Source organism: Genypterus blacodes, unplaced genomic scaffold (genome assembly GCF_046128005.1).
Source record: "Genypterus blacodes isolate CSIRO-AG114 ecotype Tasmania unplaced genomic scaffold, CSIRO-AGI_Gbla_v1 ptg000156l_1, whole genome shotgun sequence".
In the NCBI taxonomy this organism is placed as follows: domain Eukaryota; kingdom Metazoa; phylum Chordata; class Actinopteri; order Ophidiiformes; family Ophidiidae; genus Genypterus; species Genypterus blacodes.
The window spans coordinates 5,535,462-5,559,012 of record NW_027466957.1 but is presented as its reverse complement, the minus strand read 5'-3'; the positions used below and the strand labels follow the sequence as shown (position 1 = coordinate 5,559,012).

The window sequence follows — 23,551 nt, the reverse complement described above, 5'->3', positions numbered from 1 at the left end:
CACTGTCTTTTTTATTTCCATTTGTTGGGTACTAATGGAAAACATTGAACTCTACGAGTGCATCTTTGAAAGACCCACATCCTCGAGCTGAGTTCAGTAACCGAGTGGGAAAGTTTCGGCCGCGCATGCGAAGCAGAAAAAAATATGTATTATTTGCTACGACAGAACATTTCAGCCGCGCATGCGCAGTAGCGAACTTTACATTAAAAAATGACACTAAAAACATAAAAAATAAATTTAATAATTTAGTAATTTCAAGTAGAACAACCCAATATCATTATTAAATTAATTAAATTAAATTAAATTATAAATGCCATCCCAAAATGCATAAACCTGATTGGCTTAGTAGTATCGAGTGGGATGGCATAACTCGCAGGCCGTTTTCCTCTCTAAACCATTACCCTAAAAACTATAAAAGTGGCGCCGGTCATAGAAGAAGTCTTTTAAACCGTAGCCTCTGTTTTGGCTGTAGATCCGGATCCGAATGGGACGGCCTTTGGACCCAGAACAGGCACCTAGGTCGCCTGTTGGTGCCGTTGTGCTCAAGTAATGCTGGTAAACGGAGTAAAAAGTGGTATTTTCTGTTTGGAAATTGTTCGAATCAAGCAGAAATGATTTCATATGGCTCCTCTGCAACTTAATACACCTTTAGGTCAAATTCAAGTGTTCACACAGGACGAACTAAATTGATAAAAAATTAATCGGCCATTTCAGGACTTTCTGAAGAAGCTGTGCCAAACTTTTAACCAGCTCAGATCATTGTGTCCATCCTATATTCTATGATAAACGTTGTAGCGTAACGGACAGAGGTGACACACTTTATCAGTCTTTGCACAATACTGCCCCCTACAGTATGACTAAGGAAAGTGTAGGCAAAAAGCTCCAGAAAATAAAGCAAAGTTCCTGGGCACAGTCAGACCTTTATTGGATAAAGTATACACTTTGTCAAAAATAAAAGTACACGTTAGAAGTTATGTGCCGCACACACACACACACACTCACACTTACACACAGCGTCCCCTCAGTTGTTCCTGAACTTTCTAATGTAAATCTGAGGTGGGCTCCATCCTCCAGGGGCCTCCCTCAGTCCGGCTCGTTTCCAGATCCTTTCTAGATCTTTCTCGAATCGTGTCTGTACAAACAAGCACAAAGGGTTAACATGATGGAAATTCACACGTACAATAGACTGAGTGATTGATATGTTGCTCATTTTGGAAAGTTCACATTGTAACAGAGCACAAAAGGATGGAAAAATGGTTTCCACAGCGACAAAGTCTCACCTGCTTCTTTCTCGCCCGGCTCTCCTTGATTCTTTTTCTCAGGAATCTCGTCCGTTTTTGCAGCTTCTTGTATTTGTGGCGGTTCATCATCCGCCGCCGGATCTTCAGTATATTCTTGCAGCTAAGGGGCGTTACGGAGCCATTCCCATCCTCCAACACTGGAACGGACAAAGGCGGCAGCACCTTCTCCTCCAGCAGCTCCACCTCCTCCTGAGGCAGAGGACACTCCAGCAGGGGAGGGAGGGAGTATCGGAGAGAGAGCCAGCTCTCCAGGGGACTCACTGACAGTTTGCGGGGAATAAGAGCATCCTCCAGCTCTGGCTCGAGTTGGACCCAGCGAGGAGGAGACGTGTGGTTTGCTTCTGTAGAGTAGTTCCTCAGTTTCTGTTTCAGTGGGGAACTAAATGCAGGAAGGAGTGGTTGCACACCTGAAATCTCTCCATGGGCGTGAAGTGCACCTAGTTATCAGAAAAAAACACACATTCATATCAACTGGATCATCACCACTTACAGTGAAATATGAAGTCTTAGATGATGTGTGAAGTCATTACTTACACGTCGCTCTCTGTAGCAGCCTGAGACGAGGAACAAGCTTTGACGCAAACATCTCCAAGGTAGAGATCAATCACATGAAGTCATCAGGAGGGAGTTCGGCTGTCTGTCCTGTTAATAACAGAGCTCTGAGCCCGGCACAGATACAGTGTGAACACACAGACATGTTGGGCCGATATGGGCTCCTTACAACTTCACACATTTCAAATGCACTTTGGCCTAATTCGTTGTAATTCACATACTATTTGACAACAATATTCACTTATCTGAAAGGAACACAGATAATATACAATAACACCTAAAACACTAAGTCACAGCCCTAAATTAAGACTAAAACTGACCCAGGTTGTGTTTATTTGACGTTACCAGCATGAAGATTAGCTTGGGTGCTGGCTAATGCCTGCTAGCTAGCATTTTAGCACCGTCTTGCAACTTTGATGTTTTGAGTAAAGACATCAACAGCAAACTGTCTCTATGTCTACTGTATTTGTTTTTAAGTTAATGTAATAGACTTTATCAGATGATAATTTCGAATTACCTTTAATTCTTCGGTTTACGTCTTCAATGTGACACCGGAGGACAACTTCCGCCGTGTGCCACCTCAAAATTACGGCGCTTCCTGTTTCTGAGAGAGCGTAAAGGTTCCACCAGATCGCCTCCATGAGTTTATTATTATTTTGCTGTGAATAAGAATAAGAATAAGAATAAGAATAAGACTTAGACTTAAAATTGGAATTAGAATTAGACTACATTTTAAACATTATTTCAAACTACTACTTTAATGTGAATTTTGGTGTGTCAATGTCAATGTCAATGTGACATTGTCATGTTATCAATGTTACTTTAAATATACTGATTCTATGCCTTTCTGAGGCTTATATAACACCAGTCAGATTTATGTAAAATATTAAAAGTGGTGCGTGCTGGTGGAGTTGTGATGATAAAAGCTAATTTTTCAATAATTCATGGATCTAAAATCATTCAAGTATGCATTATATTTAAGTATAACGTGTGTGTGTGTGTGTGTGTGTGTGTGTGTGTGTGTGTGTGTGTGTGTGTGTGTGTGTGTGTGTGTGTGTGTGTGTGTGTGTTTGTGTGTGTGTGTGTGTGTCTGTCTGTCTGTCACAGGACCATCAGGCCTTCACCTATACTCTGATGTCCTTGGAGATAAACACTTCAGTAACAGAAGAAAAAACACACTGAGGTTGCAGGTAGGTTGCCTTTCTTGTGGTTTGTTATTCACTCTGTTTAATCTGTGTCCATCCCCTCCCACTGTCCATGCTGTTTCTGTCTGTCTCTTGTCTCCACACCCTTAACTCTCTCTCTCTCTTTGTTGGTGGATAGTTGTCCATACTTACTGCCAGAGCTGTGTTAGTATGGATGTATACATCTAGTTGTACACACACTGACCTTCATTTTACCACACAGAATGGTCAAGGAGCTCAGAAAGAAAGCCTTCATATTTTGTACTGTGCTTTGTGTGCAGATAATTCCTGTCCTTTTGATCCATTGATGCCCTCCATGTGGCCCGGTTAACGAGGGAAGCCGTCACTTTTAGCTCGCTCTACTTTGACATCCTTGCGGTAAACCACATAAGATCATTTATTCATCAGGCTTTTTTCTCATAGCTGTCAGTGACACTGTTGGATATGGTACAAATCCAGCACGTGGGCGTTTCACGGCAGGTATTTTCCCAATGTGCCATTCAGAATACTGCATTTGTGTGCAAAGAATATGAACAAAAAACATGTCAAAAGATAAGAAATGAGTCTGCAGTGATTGATGTGATCCCCACAAAGGGACAAAGGGCATTTATTTAAAATAAAACAACAACAGAACATTCATTTCATTGTCAATTCTTCTGGTTATTAACTTTTAGCATTACAACTAATCCGTGCACAGTTTGTGATAAGGCAACTGAAATGATTAACAAGATATTTTCCCTTTTACAGAACAGTCTGGACAACTTTGAAAACAATTTTATTCCAAAATGTATTTCAAAATAATATCTTAAGGTACGAGTACGGAAATAAGACAACAATAAACCGCGGACTTGGCAGTAATTTGATGGTGAATCTCATTTTAAATCTATAAGCCTATATACACTATCTACTCCAACTTAAAATTCTATTTATAAAATCAGTAGTTGTAGATGGAGTAATGTTCACACCTTAAAAGCAAATAAATATGAACTTTATTCACTTTGATGGCATTGCAAATGTACAACACTGACAAGAGAGCTGAGCCTTGGAAACGTCAGAGCTTTACAGATGACAACATTACAGTTTACCCCGAAGCAACACACATAAGCATACAACAGGATGCAGGATGTAGTCACCTGGTGCAACCACAGAGGTAAAGTATAGATGCACACCACAAACGCCACCCCAAATGAAACCAAATCAATAAATAAAACATATATTTTCAATAAAAATAACTCTGAACATCATGTAGAGATTGGTGTCTGTGCTAAACTGGACCGATCAGGCTGACAAAAGAGTTAAATTGATCATTGATGGATTTGTCCAAACGTTACAATTTACAACAGACTATACAGACAGCGCTCAACAAGGACGGCAATACAACAGCATTCTTTTTTTTTCGTGAATTTAGTGTGTTCAAAAAATGGTGCAGAATGTAAACATGTCTCCGGTGTAATCCGATACGTCCATCCCGTTATCACTTACAGGCCGCGTGAGTGACAAAGCGAGGTCAAATAAATATGAGGGATGAATTCATTGCATGTTTAAGTTTAAGGCCATGTCAGTTCATTCACAATTCACTTTGACACATCATCATATAAAGTTTGATTTCATATTCAAGAGATTTCGCTCCTCTGCAGCTGTACAGTAGTTGAAGTTGTCAACTTTATCACTCATAGATAAATCAACCTTCTGATTGACCACAACCGTTGATGGTTTTGTTGCTAAGACGCTGCATTCTCCTTCCCGCAGTCTCCACAAAGAGCTTATGTCTTTACCCTGTACAGCCAACACATCTTTTTTTTTTATCAAATAAAACTATTCAAGAGTGCTCTGGAAACAAAGGTCACGTATAAAAATACAACTAGGCAATCGATGTATGAACAGGTAAAGAACAGAGCGGAGGGGAACAATGCTGTGCAAAAAGCTGGCACCTCCATCTTGAACCGTCTCGGGTCTGGGAACGCTGCACTCTGGCATCACGGACCATCGGACTGCCAGGGCTCCGCCTACTCTTCCTCCTCTTCATCTGATTCCTCATCTCACTCCTTCTCCTCATCGGTCATGGTGAATGCCTGCACTCTTCTCATCTCCCAGAAGGATTGTGATTTATGGGAATGCTTTAGGACGGAGAAATTCACGGTCAAAACTCACTTATAAACAGTTATTGTGTGAGAATACACAACACCTACAGTACTTTACAAAATTGTGCTGATAAATGGAAAATAAACCTGAAATTTCTTAACATAAAAGAACAAATTAAGGAATGCTGTATTAGTAATTCCTAATTTGTTTTAGATTAACACAGATGTGCTTTTTCATTGTAGAAATGAATACACATGAATACAATCTTCTGGTTTGATATTTCAACTTTTTGCCATTGGAGAGTGAAGGTGTGTGTGAGGGTACAGAGAAATGTCTAACCTGAACAGGGAGATCCACGATACAACCAGGTGGGTGGAGCTAACAGCTCTGTACACAGAGATGCACAAAGAGCAATGAAAACAACAAAAAAACAACAGAGCAGAACTAAATGTCAGCAACAGCAAAACAGGAGCAACTCATCACCTCAGGGCAGAGCAAGAGGGACAATACAGGTGCAGGATCAATGTGATGTCATGACAACAGTGAATACAACAACAAACACACTTTTTATACGAGAACATTGTCAGAGATTTGATCTAGAGCGAGGACAAGTTAGACTCACGGATGACGACTGATGGTCTTGTGGTCTTTCCAGTTTAATACGGATCTCTGTCCCCTTGGCTCGCTCACTTTTCACAGGCCCTGCAGCACAGACCAACACCGTCACCACCAGAGCAACCAATGTGCGCCGTCTCCTCATCAGCCATCAAGGATACGGAAACAAAGATCACGTCTTCCATTCCGCTCCTACATCCCCTCTCACCTGGGGAGCTACCACGACTTGTGGCGCTGGTGCTACTGACGCTGTCCTCCATCCAGGGGGCGTAGGTGAAGGAGTCTCGCTTGTGTGGCGTCCCGGCCGATGACAGACTCTCCTGTGGCAAAAATCAAATCATTAAAGTGTCTAAATCTCTCACACATTTCCCCTTTAGCCCTTATAAGTTACTGAATGCCTCAGGGTTCAGTCCTATTTTGATTATATTATTCCTGTGTTGTAATATTAACAATTATATGTTTGATAAGCTCTATACAAATAAGACATTTTCAGCATAGGCTTGATATTCGTGGCACTCACCATGCCTGTGTCGTAGTCCTCTGTGTTCTCCGTCTCATTCTCCTCCACCACACTGGCAAAGCTGCTGGCGTTGGAGGAGGAGCGCGAGAGGTCATGACCCTCGGGGATGGACGGGGCCCTGCCGCCTAGGTAAGAACTACAGCCTGGGTTAACCACTCTCCACCACACCAAAGCCTGATTTGATCAAACCAGATACACACCCACGTATATCAGCGTCTGTTATACACACCTGTTCTTGGTGGTGAGCGCCTCAGGAGAGCTCTGATTGGATGAATTGTCCGATTTGGGGTCCTGAGAGACATGGCCGCTGTCGGGGGTTTTCTGGGTGTTTGGGGGGCTCTGCCTACTGCTGCAAGAGACACGAGGTGTAGAATAAGCAACAACATCAGGTTAAGCAACAACATGAGACAGACTTGATGCAATCTGGTTCATGAATCTTCAGGGATGTTTGTGTTTTCACCTCCTCTCCTGGACCTCCTGGATGTTTTCTATTCCGATGGCACTGCTTCGCCTGGAGCTGAAGGGTCCAGACTTCTTCCTGGTCGGGCTTTTACCAGGGATTATCAGAGACTGCGAGGGAGGGAGGAGAAGCAGTAAGTGTCAGAGTACGAGTCTGAGTCTGAGTCCTCTTAGATATCTGTGAGTGATGCTATGTTTTCATTGGTGCCTATCAATCTGTTCTTTTATTCCTGAGGGGAATGGATAGTTAATTTGACAGAAGACTCTAGATCTCATGTCACGTTGAGGCTGAAGAGTAACAGTGCCTCCCTCGAGACATTTCTCTCATGGAAAAACACAGTAAAAGTATGCACTTAGTGGCTTAACCTCAAGCCCCAGTGCCAGTCTTTCAGTTAGAACAGAGCACACTATGATGGGAGATGAAAGATGGATTGAATAGCTTCAGGGCCTATCTCTAAGTATGCTGACTCAGCGGCTGCTTTGTTCATTCAGTCTCCTCTTTAAAGCTCAGAAAATGAGGATTTGAAAAAGCCTTTTTTTTTTGTATTGTGATTTCAAAGAAGAAGATGAAGGTGCTTTCTTTCCCGAATTTAGCTGAAAGGGGCATTTGATTGTTAATATTCATAATTTCAAGCAAAAAGGAGAAATTAACATATCGGAATTCAGAGGAATCTATAGAAAGTGAAAACTAACTACTAACATAAAGCTGATCAGGTGATTGTTATGAAATATAGAGGAGACAATCTGAGGTAAAGCAGCCTTTAACATACATTGCATACTGTTCTGAATGTTTGGTCATGATGCAGTGAAGCCATGCAGACAGAGAGAAGCAAAGAGAAAGAGCCAGCGGGAGTTAGAGTGTAGTTAGAATTAGACATGAACCTCTTCTACTGTTCCTATCCCTATGGCACTGCCTCGACGTCCATATTTACTGGGACTTTTGCCTGGGACAAGCAATGACTGAGTCACACAGGGAGAAGACAGAAAGAGAGAGAGAGAGAGAGAGAGAGAGAGAGAGAGAGAGAGAAAGAGAGAGAGAGCGAGAGCGAGAGAGAGAGAGCGATGATGATGACAGAAGACAAGGGGGGGGGGGAGTTCAGGGCGGAGAGAAAACATAAAATATTAACATATAAATATGAGATATCATGCAGTAAGACATGTTGTTCAAAAAAAATACAAAGCAAGTGTTAACAATTCAAAGCATGTTAAAGACAGATGGACATTTTGGCACCATGGGCACAACACGGGCAGCTGAGGGGGAGAGGAAGATGATGGGCCTGTTTAGTGAGCCTGTGGGACACAGGATGAAGAAGAGAGACAAACAGCAGAGGAGGACAAACGTTATGTTATACACACAAGGTTTAGCAGGGTTAGAGATAAAAAGGCCAGTCACAGATTATTAGTTTTAGTAATTAGTCTTATGTCAATAAATTCAAGACGAAATTGTATTGATAGTGATTTAGAGGAACTGTTGTTCTCAGCAGTGCATATTGACACTATTGATGATGAAATGTAAACAGAAAAATGCATACTTTTCCATTTCATATCACTTCAATTAAATCCAGCTCCCTGAATTCCCTGAATTTCTCAAAATATGCAAACAAAACAAGCAAGTACACAGTGAAGTGAAAACCTTGCAACTACAACTGTGGCAAAACTCGTTGTTTATGTTCCTAAACATTATTGTTGTGTTCTGTTCATCATTCATCATGTCCATTATGCAGGATGTTTCATTATTATTATTTAGGCTTTTCTCGAGTTCACATATGAAGATACAAGGTTTTCACCTACATATACAATGGAATCTGTACATAAGTGTTATTAGGAATATTCTGTAAACATAAAGAGTCTAGCACAAACTGCAGCTTGCACACACACACACACACACAGTCAACAAGTCAACTCACATCCATTAGAAATCAGGTGAGATCTTGTGAACAATGCAGATGCATGGGGATTGAAGTACTAACAAGTGTTACATTAAAATCAGAAGCCACTGTAACCCTGGAAAGAGCTTCACCTCATGTAGACGTCTGTGAGTGTCAGTCACTCCATCTCGTGCAACTGTCGTGACGTGAAAACACATTTTTAAGACGCAGACATCAATGCTTCACTGGACGAGTGTGCGGTGCTGCTCTGTGAGACGTTAGTGCGGCAGGCAGGCAAGTGAGGGAGAGGGGCAGGAGCTCTACCAGAGCTGCTGGGAGTTATGAGGGAGGCAGAAGGAGCGAGACTCGCCTCACTCAACACCATGAGGACTGTACTTACTATCCCCGGGAATTTGGGACTCTCTGTAGGGTTGTGGTTAAAGTTGCCGCTGAGACTAGTGGAGACTGTGTTTGCCTTCTTGAATGTGAGACCCATGGTGTCCAAAGACTGGCTTCTGCTGCGGATCACCCGCTACAGAGAAAGACGAGGAGGAGGAGATACATTCAGATGGTGCTGACCTGCGTGACCCCTCGCCGTCCACTGCACGGAGCTACAGGCCGAGAGGAGCCTCTGGGCTGAATACTGATGACGACAGCCAGAGATCACTTAACTTACTCTAATCCTGATAGACAAGGAAGCGGCAGAAAACACCAATTACCAAGAGGGAAACTGATATTAGTCGTTAGGTTCAGGTGAGCGGTAAAAGAAGAGAAGGGAGTAGAAAGGCCGAGGTGGCTTGCAGATGTCTGACCACACTTTAAACATAGCCAGGAGGAGTTTAAGAACCAGTGCACCTCTTTGCAGGTATGGGAGAGAGGGGAGAGGAAGCATCTGATGGTGAAAAGAAATCTATCAGCTCCCTTTGGTTTGACTGATCAGGTGAAGGAATGATACATGTGAGTGAACAGTGGGGCATGCAGAGATCACAACAGCACAACACAGCTGGGAGGAGAAGCTGGGGAGCCAAGAGTGGTTTAGTCCAACATGGAGACAAATGATCAAGCCCATACAGACAGGGACAATCCTGAAAGACTGTCAGAGAGAAGAAAGCCCTTTGAACATCCACAGAGGAAAACATCAGACAGCTGGAAGGAAATCCTCTCTACTTGCCACGTACTCTATATATTGTACAGCTTTAAACCTGCAGTACATCATCCAGTGCTGTCACTAAGAGTAAAACATTTGTGTGAGTAATGTTTAGCCTCTTTGTATGCGTTGTATTTGGTTGTTTGTTCCAGTGCAGCAGCAGGAGGCTGAGTGAGGCTGGAGCATGTGGCACTGCCCCAACTTCCTCTCCTGCCTCTCCAATTACCTTGAAGGACTCAAAGAAACCCCCGCCTCCTCCACTCCCGTTTTCCAGCTTGTCATCCTCTCCTCCGATGCCCATCATGGCCTGGCTGTTCACGTGGAGCTCCTCATATAGCGTCTCCAACAAGGCCGAGCGCGTTCTCTCCTTGCACGCAGACGCAGAAACACACGTTGAATCATTGAGACTGTGTATACGTTTGGATGCACACTTAAATAATAAAAGATTTTCAGCAACTCACCTCTAATTTGGCAAACTTCTCAGCTTTGTAGCAGGCATACTCTGCATTTATAAGCTTAGTGAAAAGGAATTCATGGAATTCAGGACTCTGTGCAGAGAAGAGCAGAGAGAAGACATGATGATGGAACCTGAAAAGATGAGAAGATCCAGAAAGGGGAATTCATGTGTGCACGTTGTTCTTCCTCTTACTTTTTTAAAGATGGCAGGGTTTGGGAGTGCTGGGCCAAAGAAAGGCACATCATCCCGTGCTGTCACTGACACCTGCGGGTTCATATTGACATTCGCGTCACTTTAGCAGAGGTTATAATAGCACGTAAAGCCATCTTATCAACAGGAGAGATAGAATGCATCACCTTGTAGAGGACATTTTCAGTGCAGGCGTTCAACACTTGAACCACGACATAGGCGTGAAGGAAGTTGGAGGCGATCATGTCTGGAACAAAAGGAGTGTTTTCCTCTTGGAACACAATGGCCACAATATCATTCCCTATGTGTCTCTTTCTCTGCAACTGCAAGACAACAGCGACTAATCACAATCAATACTGATTTATAGTTTCATGGGTGTGTTATTCTTAATAATGTGGTTAATGTTAAACAAACAAACAAACAAACACAGTATAAAGACGTATTTCTTATAACATCTTAACCCACGTTCACATCTGAGCCATGTGAATCACCACCAGGGAGCGCCGTATCCCCTGACGACAGCTTAAAACACCAGCCCGCACCAACGTGTTACACACCCACTTCTGCTGGAAAGTCTGACCTTATATTGCAGCGCTGTCTGTGCAAACCACAGAACTGCTGTGCAAGCTTTGGTTTATTAACCCGCGTGTGTGTGTGTGTGTGTGTGTGTGTGTGTGTGTGTGTGTGTGTGTGTGTGTGTTTGCCGTGAATAATAAGACCGAGCGGGTAGATGACCCAGTTGTGTGAGGAAAGATGGTGCATCTCAGCTTCATATTACAGTAGGAGAGAATGGAGTTCAAAGCACGCACCAATAATGATTGTTTACCGATTATCATAGCAAACATACAGAATATAGCCATTGCGTGTCAGTGGAATGAAATGGAGGTGTGTTCATGTGGCGTTGTGTCACCGTACCTGCTGCATGTCGCCCTCCGTGTAAGGCAGCTTGGTGGACACATGGAACATGACCTCTTTGTTGCAGTAGTTGCAGTAGACGGACTCGGTGCCAGTCTGCCCGTGATTCACATCCAAGCCACCGCGGAAACTGCGAGAACATAAAGCCGCCGCCGCCGCCATCATCATCATCATCATCATCACATCACAGCCAGCTCCATATCACACGACTTACTGTACAGTCAGTCTCTGGTTGTACGGTGGAGTGTGTCGAGCCGTCAAACCACAATCAGGCCCTCACCCTTTAAAGTTGTGCAGCTCAATTTTCTCCCCGAGAAACTCCAGAAATTCCTCAAAGGCAGGACTCTCCTCGCTGTTAACGAACAGCTCTTCCTCTGATGTCTGAAACCAGTACAAGAAGAAAATCAAAGCGGCGGAATACATATTGATTGCCGCTGCATGATTAATGTCTCTCACAAATGTATCAGCGCCATGAGGACAATGTCTGAGATCACATTGTGTGTTTCTGTGTTTGCTTTTAAGAAGACAGAAGTGGTTCAGATGTGTAGATTGTAATTGGAGAGCGACTCGTACGGTGACCTCTGATTATCTATTGTCACAGACTGAACACAAAAGCGGATGAAAGAAAGAGGGAGCTTCCACTGCCTATTGTGTCGTTCTGTTTTGCTTCTCTTCTGCTGTATTCCTATTTAACCAGCATGCCTTTCTCTAATTAGCACCCCCAATTGGGTAGAAATGTCATTCTGAGGGAGAATGAGTGTCCCCGAGTGCTGCCGTGTAGTGGCCCTTGTCGCATATACAATGTAATCTAGGCTGTAAGAGATCAACCGCGTAGATCACCACTCGCTGAGATGTCCATTCAAAGGCAGAAGGGCCCTCAGATAAGCATACGATAGCTCTTCTGCTTCCGCATAATAAACACAAGCATTGTAAATGAGAGGGAAAACTATAGCCAGCCGCACTGAATGGACCAGAGTGAAAGCCTTCATTAATGCTGAGGAGGAGCGAACGCAGCAAACTTACAACATCTACATGCTGATTGTTCCTGCAGTGAACCCAGTGTATGTAAGTATGAACACACTGCATGTAGCACACACAGATACAGGAGTTATGGCTCACCTGTCCAAACTTTTGATAAATGACCCCGAACTTGAAATTATTGTTGATCACATGTTCATCGAAGGTGACGATAAGCCTCGAAGCCTGAGGAGGAAACCGTTACATTAGCAACTCGTTCATGGGACACACACCAATATTGGTTGTACAAACAGTAAAAGACAGAGGTAATACAAATACTCCCTTACTCTGGGATAGAGGACGGGGCAAAAGCGATCTACGTTGACCTCCTCACACACCAGCTTGGATTAAAGAAGGAAGAGAACGTGGAGAAGTGTTCAGACGAGATCAAACGGACAAAGCTACGAAGATCTAAACATCCAACATGATTTGAGGAAAGGACATGTGTATTTTTTGTGAGTAAACACATTCGGCTGTCTCACCTTTGCCATTTGGACGGCGTTGGGAAATTCAGTCAGGCAGGAGATGGGGATGACATCATGGTATGTTTTCAGCTTGGTCCTGCAGCGGTAATAAAATGATTCACGTTGTCATACGGGAAAGAGATCATCCGGTACGGACCATCATCAAACTTCCCCATCCTCGCCTCCTCCTCCTCCTCCCCTTCATCCCCACCCACACACTGGCCTAAATAGTCCATCTGTTACTCTGCGGTGGAAGCGACGGCGCTGTTGACACTCTTGCCGGCTTTATGACTCTGCCGATAACACTGTGCCAGGGAGGATGTGTTTATCAAGTCGTTACAGAGGCTCGCGGAGGAAAAGTAGGATTTATCTATTCTATTTCCCATCAGTTCCCGTCAGCGCTGCATTCTGTTGCTGAGTTACCTGAGCATTAGGCGGAGATGCTCCTGGTCACCGATCACATCATATTTTAGCGAGAACACCAGATGTCCCAAAGCATTGTCCACTGAATAGTAATTGAAGTGTTCCTGGTGGCACAGTTCAAGGACACAACCATTAGTATGAGGCACACGCACACACACACAGGCACAAAACACAAACCCTCCATTTACTTCAATAATTTTCCCATATCTTTCCCATCTGAGTTCTCGTCTATTTTCTACTGCTCGGCAGATCGAATTTGTTCGTATCAAGCAGGCGTATAAGAACAGGTGGCAAAGCTTAATGCGTCTTCATTAGCAACAGTGTGTTGCGTGCCAAACACTGACGCCGGATCCCAGTTACTCTACTGGGAGACACTAATCGCTTATTCGTTTCATTACTATAATAAGCAAGAAGTGAAAATATCATCAAATATGCGTTGAGAGTAATGAGGCTCATTTGAGGAGGAAGGAAGCTTTTATGTGGAGACATTTATGAAACCGCTTCACCGAGCTTACTTTGTCAGCGCTCCTACAAAGCACTTTTAAAGAATTTGTAGATCAAAGCCTCATTAAGAAATAAACAGGATTATTTATAACCCCGTCATTATAATCAATTGCACAACTGCAGCTATACAAAAATGCAGCCAAAGACGAGGATGATCTGTGTGTGCGGTGCACCGGCTGACCTTGCCCAGGAAGTGTTTGCGGTAGAGCGTGGCTGTGGTGTTGCACTCCAGCTTGGTTCTGGTGTTCGGGGACAGAGGCTGCAGCTGCTCAGCATCCGCTGCGTCGCTCAGCTCGTGGTTGGTCCCCTCGATCCAGTAGCCTCCAAACTGCGGCAGGAGGATGAGAGGGAAAGGGCTTCTTCTGCCCAGCACCTGTTCAAATGTGTAAAAACCATAAATGGGACACAAATCAACCAGTATGAGGAATCTCAGAGAAGTGAGGGAAAGTCACCGGCCTACCTCGTGAACACTGGGATATGGAATGTAGTCTTCCTCAGTCTGAAAAACAGGGGAAAATCATTATTAACCATTATTTGGCACAGTGACATTTCAGATACTGAGGAACTATCCTACGAAGAAGAACTCATAATCTGACTATCATAATATTGCTTCCTTTTGTGCCAATATTTCACTCTGAGCGGAGCAGGTGGCACTATTTCAACAATAACTCTGTTGGTGCAGCAATCGCAGAATTTGAGAGCACTTCTCTGCATTATGGCTCATATTCCCTGTGTGCAGGAGCCATGGGTTTGTTTAGGAGAGAGCGAGGGGGGCGATTACTGTCATCCTGTGTACACACGCTGAATCTCACGTACTTTGAGAGTGGGAGGAAAGGTGCATCTCTGTTCATCCATCCTGTTGCCCTGAGAGAGGAGAGAGAGAGAGAGAGAGAGAGAGAGAGAGAGAGAGAGAGAGAGAGAGGTAAATGTTCAGCCGTGACATCAGCTGGCACAGCATGAAGCAATGCAGTCACCATGTTCCAATTTACCAAATAGAAAACAAACTGCGAGAAAATGATGAACCTTGCGTAACACACACACTCCCAGGAGACGCAGGGCAGGCGACAGAGAGAGACGCAGGTGAAAGTGTGCGTAGAGTAGGGGGCGGCTACAGAGGGTTAAAGGCTGCTAAAGAGTGTCAGTCGGTGCCTCAGCGAGCACAGAAGAGATGCGGTAATGAGACCGCAGGGATTAAAGATATGCAGAACGTGAGTGTCACTCGTAAGGACCCGAGACGCAAGCGTGTACGTGTGTGTGCGTGTAAAACAAACATGGAGATAACAAACACATTTAATTACCGTCTTTGACACTTTAATGAGGCTTAATCTGAATGTGCGTGTGATTTTACCTAGCTGACACACTTATTCCTCACACACATGCGTAAAACAGAGCATAACACTGTTGCTTATTCATTCAGATGAGCTCTTTCATAGTTACTCTTCGGTCTGTTATGTTTATAGGGCCAAGCTCCAGTTTATCAGGTGAGTTAATGAGGCTACAGTGCTGTCAGTCAAAAACTAAGAAAGACACAGCGACACATCCTAGCGTCCCTCCTCTGAGGACATCTGGGCCCAGTGTCCTCTCACGTGTGCAGAAAGTCAAGCGATCGGATACTGAGGAGGGGGAAATGAGCTCGACCGCAAACTGGATTAGTTCAGAGGTTTGCTTGGTGAGTAGAGTTTAGAAGAAGTCGAGACGGAAGGCGACAATTGAATCCTTCAGCTTACCTGCATTTTTTCAATCATTTCAAAAAAATCGCCCGTCTGGAGAGAGGAGAATAAAATGAAGACGTCATTAAACATTGAGTAGTTTTGATGGATGCTGTTTATTTTAATTGTTGTAGCATCATCAGAGCAATTTCTGAGAACGTTGTCATAATCTTGAGCAGAACCTTCATCCTGTGACTCAAAACTCTGATGTAACTGTTGCAAAACATGTTATGTCATCCGTTCTCATGTTCTACTCCAAGTATTTATCCTAAGCGAGTTTTACCTGATCCAAGTGTGTGACTTGTTGTTACACAGTCATGAGTGAGCAACCTGCTTTTCCAAAACAAACCTACCCAATTCATCTGAGCCCAAACGCGACTCAGCTGTAATATTCTCCTCCTAACAAACGTCCACGTATCTGTCCTAATCTTAACACGGCAGAAAACGGTGAATGACAACAATCCACACGGGCGCCGGCCTGAAAGTTTTGGCGTGGCGACTGTGAGGCGCGCTTGGTTAAAACTCTGATAGAGTCGAACAGTTTGTGTACAGAGCAATACTGTCTTGGCTTTCAGCGCGAGTATGAGTAAAGTCCTCCGCCATGTGCAAACAACGGCTCGCCACAAGCCCTGAAAGCAAATACACCTGACTTCATTGACATTATCCGCAGATTAGAGCAGAATGAGGAGCAGCAATGTTAAACCAAAGGTGACATCGCTTTTCATCTTAAATAAAAGACACAGAGATCCCTAACATGCATGTGTATATATATATATGACAAAGGTACAAAGGTATGTCTGACTGCATGGAATATTCGCATCATAACAAACTGAGTGGTTCCCCTTCAAACACCTGTTACGCCACTTACATTTCATCAGTCCAATCAAAACTGCAGCAAAACTTTCCAGGTTTGCCATCAACAAGTCTTATCTCCATCAGGCCTCAGTCTGTTTACTGTCAAAGCCATGTTGTGTTTGCAAATGGAATCTTACTTACATGGCACGGCTTCCTCCGGCGCGCCTTTGTCACCACCGGAACACTAAAATGCTCTTGATGATTTTTATCCATTTTGTGGCTTGCCTCCAGCTCCGAGAGGTTTTTGGATTAAAATCAAGCCGACTGCTGTGTCTTTGTCCGGCACCAGACTCCTACCTGTGTCCCACTGTGACACAAAGCTGTGGCTGCATCCCCGGTCGTGACTGTCTTGACTGACGAGGCAGCGAAAAGAGTCCTCAAGCTTTTACCCGTCTGTGTGCAGCAGACATGTCCGATCACCAGCAAGAGCATTTGTCTCAGGTTGCAAAAAAAAATCTGCCTTGAAGTTAGTGATCCTGCGATTGAAGCTGGAGGAGTCTTCGCTCTCTTGAGCAGTGTGAGAGGACAAACACTGCACCATATGTGTCATTAACAAGTTGTCCTTGTGTTTGGGGTGGGAGGTGGAGCACAGTCAAGTTCCTCCACTCACACAAACCAGTTCTTTCAACAAACGCTGTTTAAAGCAAACCAGACAAGGAGCGAAGGAGACAGAATGCAACCTTTTTATGTTTTGTGATCCAAGAAGAAAAGCAACAATGACCACAGCGATGGGGGGAAGGTTGGGGGTCCGTGTGAGACCTCTCATTAGGAGAACTAAAAGGAAATTCAATGTGCAAGAGCTCCTCTTCCCTGCAAACTTGGCAGCTACCGATCTGTGCTTCCACACACACACACTCAAGCACACAGCTCATTAAAACACAGCGCAGCACCTCAAGAATGAGGACGCATGAAATCAAACAGATTCAGAGGCTTATTTGGTCACATTGTTGGACGTCATGTCCTTAATGAACCTGATACTTTTGTAAACCCAAACTTGGTTCCGGCTGATTTGGCCAAGATGATTAATGTGTTTGTGTACTGTGTGTGTGTGTGTGTGTGTGTGTGTGTGTGTGTGTGTGTGTGTGTGTGTGTGTGTGTGTTTGTGTGTGTGTGAGAGAGAGTGTTTCCGCTGCCAGATCTGTTGTGGGCTGATGTGAATATGTGGTGTTATCATTCTGACAGTGATGCAGGGTGGTTTGAGTTAGTCAGGGATCATAGGACCTGCTGGGGTCAATTGCAGATTGACCTGGTTTTAGCAAAGCTCCGATTAAAGTGATGCCTCCTCTCTTGAGTCTTGCTCCAGTAAGCTCTTATTACGCAATAACACTATCATCCTCCTATATCCTGCATTATATTAGATGCTCCTGGGTTTCTAAATCAAAGGGCTGACTTATAAGATTAAATACTGATCAACTTATTGTTAACTGCTCAGTAAATCCTGGGGGAAGAAGGTTTCCTCTGTACGGTGACGAAACATGTAACTGGGATGTTTGCCGGTCCTCTACAATGTGATGGTGAAGCTGCAGAAAACATTCCCATGAATCCTTTTCTCTTTCCGGCTCCCTTATCCACACAGATGAAGTCAGCTTGCTGTGAGCTCCGTCCGAAGTGCAGCAGACCTTAGAAAACCAATCTGACAAGAGCGCAACTGTTTCTCTTTCCAACTTCCCAGAATATCCCTGGGAGATCATTCCCTACAATCGCATATTGAAATGGTCAAATGTGCCAAAAAGTGACCATCCTTACAGAACACTGCCAAAATGTCCTTTAACAGCTACTGCAGCCCTCTAATAAATGCTCTTTTTTTTGCAACTTCAACGATTAACAGTAAGTAAAATCCTTTTTTCCCGCATGATTTGTCCCTAATGATGGAAATAACATCTGGAAGTGAAAGCTGATACATAAATGCTGAAAATCCTGAAACTGAAGACAAATTTCAACTCTAGCTTAGTGCAGTAACATTTGACTTCTTCCTCTGTGTTTTTCTGTCTAAGCAGATGATCGTCTCTCCTCTCTTTGTGTCTCCAATAAATCCTTCATTCATTCAAACGCCTGCAAAAGAACAGTCCACTACTTTATAAAGACCATGAAACAAACATGACCTCCTGCTTAAGACTTGCCGGGTAACAAATGAGCCCCACAAAGCCTTCTTACGCGTTCCTCTCATTCATCTCCGGTGACGTACAGAAGATAATTGATGTAAAAAAATATTCAGACAGGCTGTGTATTGTTTGTTAGGCTCGGAGTTAGAAATTGTCAAAATCTGACAATTCCCACCTAAAAATAGATTCCCATTAATTCAGTCAGGCACACATAATGATCCCAGTCATGACGCTCCGCACAGTCTGATTATACAAGTTAAAGAAAAGATGACAGGGGAACGGAAATCAAAGCAACTCAGCAAACACACGACAGAGGTCTGATGTCATCAGAAGGGATTAGATACAAGACTACGAGTGCAAATCCGCCAGAATGCAGAGCAGAGACAGAAGCAGGTGCAATGACGAGATGAGACGAGGCTCCTGACAAAGATCACACGGTGAAAGGTCACGCCGGGGGCTATCCGATAAGGTCAGGGGTCAAAGTGCGAACAGCAGGTCCCTCAACACCCCCCCAACCCCCTTCCTTACCTTATGGAATGATGCGGTGCTGTATGAGACTGTGGGTTGGAACAGCTGGGGCTCTAGTGTTGCAGAGATGCGAGGTTCACTCCCATCTTGTTTCCTACGAGGAGAAACAAAGGCGAGAGAAGGTTCGGTCAGAAAAGGCAGGATGAATGAGACCAAAAAGCCCCCTGATGTTGGAGATGAACTAACACTTATACAGGAGATCTGAACAGTATCTGACTGTAAAGCGTGTTGCAACTTTATGTGTTTAATAAAACTGATGATTAACTTAGATTAGCTTTAATATTATTTACTGAATACAACATATTTTAACACAATAGGATTTGGGGTGGATTATATTGTAAACAGCAGAAAACCAGTTGCAAATTAAAACTTCAGCGATACTCTATGTTTACTGGGTACCATCTATTTCATCTATATGTTTCATTCTCCTTAAAAATAAGAGATTATACCCAGCAGAGCCACACACTTCTCAATACTTCCATTGCTCTCATATCCAAAATATTCCCATGCATGAAGTATCTGACCGTTAAAACAGGTTATGCGTGACGACATCAGTTCACATGATTCCCTGCAGACATCACCTCATTCCCATGGGGGAAAGTTCTTAATGTCTTTTATATTGGGATCCATTCAAACACAACGTCTCTGCGCTCTTCCCCCGGGGAGCCAAATTCAGTAATGCTCCTCTCATGCAACATTTGTCACGCTCCTTCCTCTCTGTATCAGAAATCGATAACTCTGCTGATTATGGTTGCACTCCTGACAATCACATTTGTGTTCAGCGGGCCAGAGTGGACCACAGGGTATCAATCGGTTTGATTCATTTAACCAATCTCACGCACGCAAAGTGATGGATTATGTTCAAGCGAGCCTGAGTTATAGAAGGGATAGAATACACGTGCAGTGACGATATTACTCAGATCCATCAACCAGAGTGATGTAACCAGCGTGTAGCAGTAATGACTCCAGTGGATCACAGCGGCTAAAAGACTCAAAGTTCCACATGAAGACATGATGCACATGAGAGTGAGAGTGAGAGTGAGAGTGAGAGTGAGAGTGAGAGTGAGAGTGAGAGTGAGAGTGCATTCAGTAGCTTAATGAGATCAAACACAAGCACAGAAAAACTAAATATTTTACAAGAAGTCAGTGTTGCTGCCTGTTATAATATTCCCTCACATGAGCGAACGCACCGAGCTGCTTAGCCTGATAAAACAGTTTGTCGAGCGGGAAAGAAACTCTTTACCCTGATTAAAGCCATTTGTTGGTGCAGAATTGAGACACGGAAAAAGATGAAAAAGAATCAATGAAAGACAATCGAGTGTAGTCACAATCAAACATAGGTGAGGGAAACACTCGTCCTTAACGGAGATCACACCGCCTGTTATCACACAATGACTCAGTCTCACATCAATGGGAACAATACAGAATATGAGGCGATACCTAAGAAGCTCCGTAAAAACATCAATGAGGCGAGGACGGGAGCTCCAGCAGCGCTCCCAAGGGGAGGAGGGCAGGCTGGGATGGGGATCAGCTGCCCTTAACTTTTAAATAGAACCGACACACAATGGATGGATGTAAGACACACACACATTCCAAGTAAGCAGTGTGAAATGAGTGGAGGGTAAAATCCACATCTATGTCTAGGTCATTCTAGCCATCGGGCAAAACACACACAGGAGCAAAAGCCTCCCTGCATACAGCTCTACACACACGCCTGCCTGCTCTCTGTACTATCTTTAATTCTGCAGATCAGTTTGCAGCATTGAGCCACAGCTTCGTTTCCAGCTCTAACGCCACAAACAAATTACATAACACACACCCAGCTGGTTTGCCACGCTGCTCTACAGTCATCAGCCATGTGAAGGAGTCTGAAGTACCTGATGTGCTGATGAAGCAAAGCAGCAAACTTGTGTGCACGGCGGCGGCGGCGGATGCTGGGGCTCCCTGGGAAGTCCGGACAGCGGCCAGCACTCGGGCTGATGACTCACAGTCTACGCTACTCCTACAGTTAAGCCCTTCTCTCTCCCCCCCTTCTCTCTCTCTCTCTCTCTCTCTCTCTCTCTCTCTCTCTCTCTCTCTCCCTTCACTCCTCTCTCTTGCTCCAGCCGCTCACTTGCTGCTTCGCGTCAGTTGTCCACCTGCTGGTGACTCTGGCAGCTCTTTAGACTGTGGCGCACTCCCACTCTGCCTCCTCTGTGCCACTGTTTCTCCTCCCTCTCTCTCTCTCTCTCCTCCCACTCAGTCTCTCACACATACATATGGCTCAGTTGTCACTGCCTCCATCTTCAAATCCTTTGTCTCCTCTCCAGCTCAAACACATACATGTACACACACACGAACACAATCTGGCACTTCTTCCAAACCCCTCAACCCCTTGCCAACACTTAACACCAAAGAACACCATCTTTCTCCCTTGCACAGTGGGAGCCTTACACACTGTTTCGGGGGTTGACCAAAGCGTGTTTCACAGAGGAGAAGAGAAGCGCATGGCTGTTCAGAGTAAAGGGGGTCGTCTTAATTCCCTACAGTGCCTCCGAGCTTGTCAGGGCTGTTGCTGAGGCAACCACAGCCACACGTGAAAAGATAACACTGACATGCACATGCATGTTCATTGTGTGGTATGACAAGGTGATTACATCCCCCATTAGGCAAAGGTGAAGAGAATGGCAGTTTCCTCTCAGCTCTTTGTGCGAGATTATGAATAAAGAGGAAGTTTTCAATTATTCTAATGAGCCCAAATCAATTCCCTATGAACTTGTGCTCTTCTCCTCCAAGCTCCCTGCTGAATCTCTACCCAACCATCATCTAATGCAGCGAGAACAAAGACCAAACATCTTGCTTTAACTAAGCCCACACGCCTGAACGCCAAAGTGTGTGTGTGTGTTTATATGTCACATATTAACAGACAACAAGGATTACAGCACCGTCCTCATACTCTATTCAATTAACAGCTGTGTGTTGTTATAAACAGAACAAATAATCCCCTCAATGTCACATCACCGAGGCAAATCATCACAGTGGGCAGATTAATTTGTGGAGATGTTCCTCTACCATCAGATTGCCATTACACGCCTTGCTCTCTCTTCCTCTCTCTCTCCAAACACACACACGTTGAGCTAAAGCCTGCACATGTTGAATGAATAAAGAACCTCGGGCGGCCGAAAATGAAGATGATGATTATCAAGCATGGAGAATAAATGCATGCTGGTATTTTATGTCATGCAGAGGAAGATGGTTGTGTTTTTAAATCGAGGCTCTCCTCCATTGCCCTCTGCAGAATCCCACAGTAAATCCCTCATAACCTGCCCCATTGCCAGGGATTCCCATCCCATTAGTCTGGTGAAATGGCCTGTGGTGGCTGTGGTCATTACTCTCCCCTCTCCTCCCCCCACCTCTCATCCTCAGAGCCGCCCTGGGCCTAAATCTCTCAATCTCCCACTCGCTGTCTATCTCACTCAATCTCATCTTTTTCTGCTTCTCTTCACGCCGGACAATGTGTGTCATCAGAGGGCAGGGGAACAAGTTCAAATAATGACGGCAGCTAGACGGATCCCAGACCTGCCGGTTTAGTATTCGTCAACACAGTCTGAGCGCAGCCGTCCTTTCTGAGTGAAAGTGTGTGACAGCAAAGCGAGTAGCTAAGAATAATGAGTGTGTGTGTGTGTGTGTGTGTGTGTGTGTGTGTGTGTGTGTGTGGCTGCGTGTGACCCACTAGTGAACTCTTGTGAACGAGTGAAGTTGTGGGTTTATGAATCTAATCACAGAGATATCCCAGAGATATCACAGCAGTAATGTCTGAGCTATTTATTTTACAATCATTCAGTTTCCCACAATTAATTGATGGCGAGCGGAGCTTAAAATCACATAACATTAACATATTAATATACATTCAGTGCCACAAATCAGCACTGAATTCACAAGCAAAGTCGCAATTTCCCACGGATGCAACAATCCTCTCAAATGCGTTGCCATGCAGACTATTGGAAATGAAAAATGTTGAATATTTTATCTAATTATGAGAAACGATGTCATTGTTTCAGGGACTCGGGTTTCCAAATGATTTCTTGAATCTCTGCGTACGGAAATTGCTTCTTCTGTTCCTTCGCCGCATAAAGTCACAGGAAAGATCTGTGGGAAAACAAACGGCCGACAGCATATAATCAGAGAATAGAGCGCCACATCAATCAGCGGCTCTTATCCCACCGTGCCTGAAGGAAAAAGGTATTTTTGGAGGTGTGATAGCCCTCGTGCTGATTTAGATTTGTAATAAGCCCCCACCAGTCTCCTCTCAAACAAATAGACTGTGCTTAATCAAGCCTGTAATTTGTTTGCAAGGCAGCAATAAAAGTAGCCACAGTTTCTTGCCCGCTGAGGGAAAGTGGAGTTTCTCTGCGCTGCACCTGAACCCCACTGTGACTGTGATTGGGGCAGATTTTTGATAATCATGTAGCATTTTTGTAGATTTTTTTTCGCTGAGCCCTTAAATCAAATAAAGAGGGGTAAACATGCTGAGCAAAAGCAATGACTATAGACCTTTCTCTCACCGTAGAAGTCTATCTATCTATGATATCAGTACATTTGGTTGTAGTTTGAGGCGAGAGAGAAATGTGTAATGACATCATCAAGCCAGTTAGATCAGCCTTGGGTCTTCTAATATCTA

General features: G+C 44.2%; 2 protein-coding genes across 15 annotated transcripts in view; both read right to left on the bottom strand.

Annotated features, from left to right (window-relative positions):
- Positions 1-908: 908 nt before the first annotated feature.
- On the bottom strand, positions 909-2,453 carry aurkaip1 (aurora kinase A interacting protein 1). 2 transcript variants are annotated; one of them, XM_076166721.1, is made up of 4 exons: positions 2,371-2,453; positions 1,836-1,943; positions 1,281-1,738; positions 909-1,132 (listed from the first exon to the last, which is right to left on the bottom strand). In XM_076166721.1, exons 2-4 carry the CDS (start codon positions 1,885-1,887, stop codon positions 1,022-1,024), a joined length of 621 nt encoding a protein of 206 aa, XP_076022836.1. In that variant the 5' UTR covers positions 1,888-1,943; positions 2,371-2,453; the 3' UTR covers positions 909-1,021. The 2 variants fall into 2 exon arrangements, with proteins under 2 accessions (XP_076022836.1, XP_076022835.1); XM_076166720.1 differs by having other exon boundaries at positions 1,836-1,960; positions 2,371-2,452.
- A 1,158-nt stretch (positions 2,454-3,611) lies between these two features.
- Positions 3,612-23,551, bottom strand: part of rap1gapa (RAP1 GTPase activating protein a) — a 31,502-nt gene continuing 11,562 nt past the window's right edge. For 3 of the 13 annotated variants that reach the window (XM_076166651.1, XM_076166664.1, XM_076166653.1), the window contains 24 exons: positions 18,892-18,985; positions 15,425-15,460; positions 14,514-14,561; positions 14,158-14,196; positions 13,879-14,070; positions 13,194-13,297; positions 12,789-12,867; positions 12,594-12,647; positions 12,409-12,492; positions 11,570-11,670; positions 11,290-11,419; positions 10,542-10,697; positions 10,378-10,449; positions 10,190-10,276; positions 9,955-10,095; positions 8,982-9,113; positions 7,596-7,673; positions 6,715-6,824; positions 6,484-6,603; positions 6,255-6,390; positions 5,943-6,054; positions 5,742-5,821; positions 5,459-5,506; positions 3,612-5,154 (listed from right to left, as the gene is read on the bottom strand). In XM_076166651.1, coding sequence (XP_076022766.1) covers positions 5,498-5,506; positions 5,742-5,821; positions 5,943-6,054; positions 6,255-6,390; positions 6,484-6,603; positions 6,715-6,824; positions 7,596-7,673; positions 8,982-9,113; positions 9,955-10,095; positions 10,190-10,276; positions 10,378-10,449; positions 10,542-10,697; positions 11,290-11,419; positions 11,570-11,670; positions 12,409-12,492; positions 12,594-12,647; positions 12,789-12,867; positions 13,194-13,297; positions 13,879-14,070; positions 14,158-14,196; positions 14,514-14,561; positions 15,425-15,460; positions 18,892-18,985 — 2,194 coding nt within the window. In that variant the 3' untranslated portion in view covers positions 3,612-5,154; positions 5,459-5,497. Of the gene's footprint in view, positions 5,155-5,458; positions 5,507-5,741; positions 5,822-5,942; positions 6,055-6,254; positions 6,391-6,483; positions 6,604-6,714; positions 6,825-7,595; positions 7,674-8,981; positions 9,114-9,954; positions 10,096-10,189; positions 10,277-10,377; positions 10,450-10,541; positions 10,698-11,289; positions 11,420-11,569; positions 11,671-12,408; positions 12,493-12,593; positions 12,648-12,788; positions 12,868-13,193; positions 13,298-13,878; positions 14,071-14,157; positions 14,197-14,513; positions 14,562-15,424; positions 15,461-16,402; positions 16,889-18,891; positions 18,986-20,768; positions 20,925-23,551 lie in introns of those variants that run through there. The other 10 variants (XM_076166661.1, XM_076166652.1, XM_076166663.1 and 7 more) reach the window with 10 other exon arrangements.

Excerpts from the sequence above, each read along its gene's own strand:
- aurkaip1 (XM_076166721.1), bottom strand. The coding sequence starts at position 1,887 with ATGTTTGCGTCAAAGCTTGTTCCTCGTCTCAGGCTGCTACAGAGAGCG. Across the intron at positions 1,739-1,835 it reads GCTGCTACAGAGAGCGACGT|GTGCACTTCACGCCCATGGA; the intron begins GTAAGTAATGAC and ends TCTGATAACTAG. Across the intron at positions 1,133-1,280 it reads GCCGGGCGAGAAAGAAGCAG|ACACGATTCGAGAAAGATCT; the intron begins GTGAGACTTTGT and ends TTGTTTGTACAG.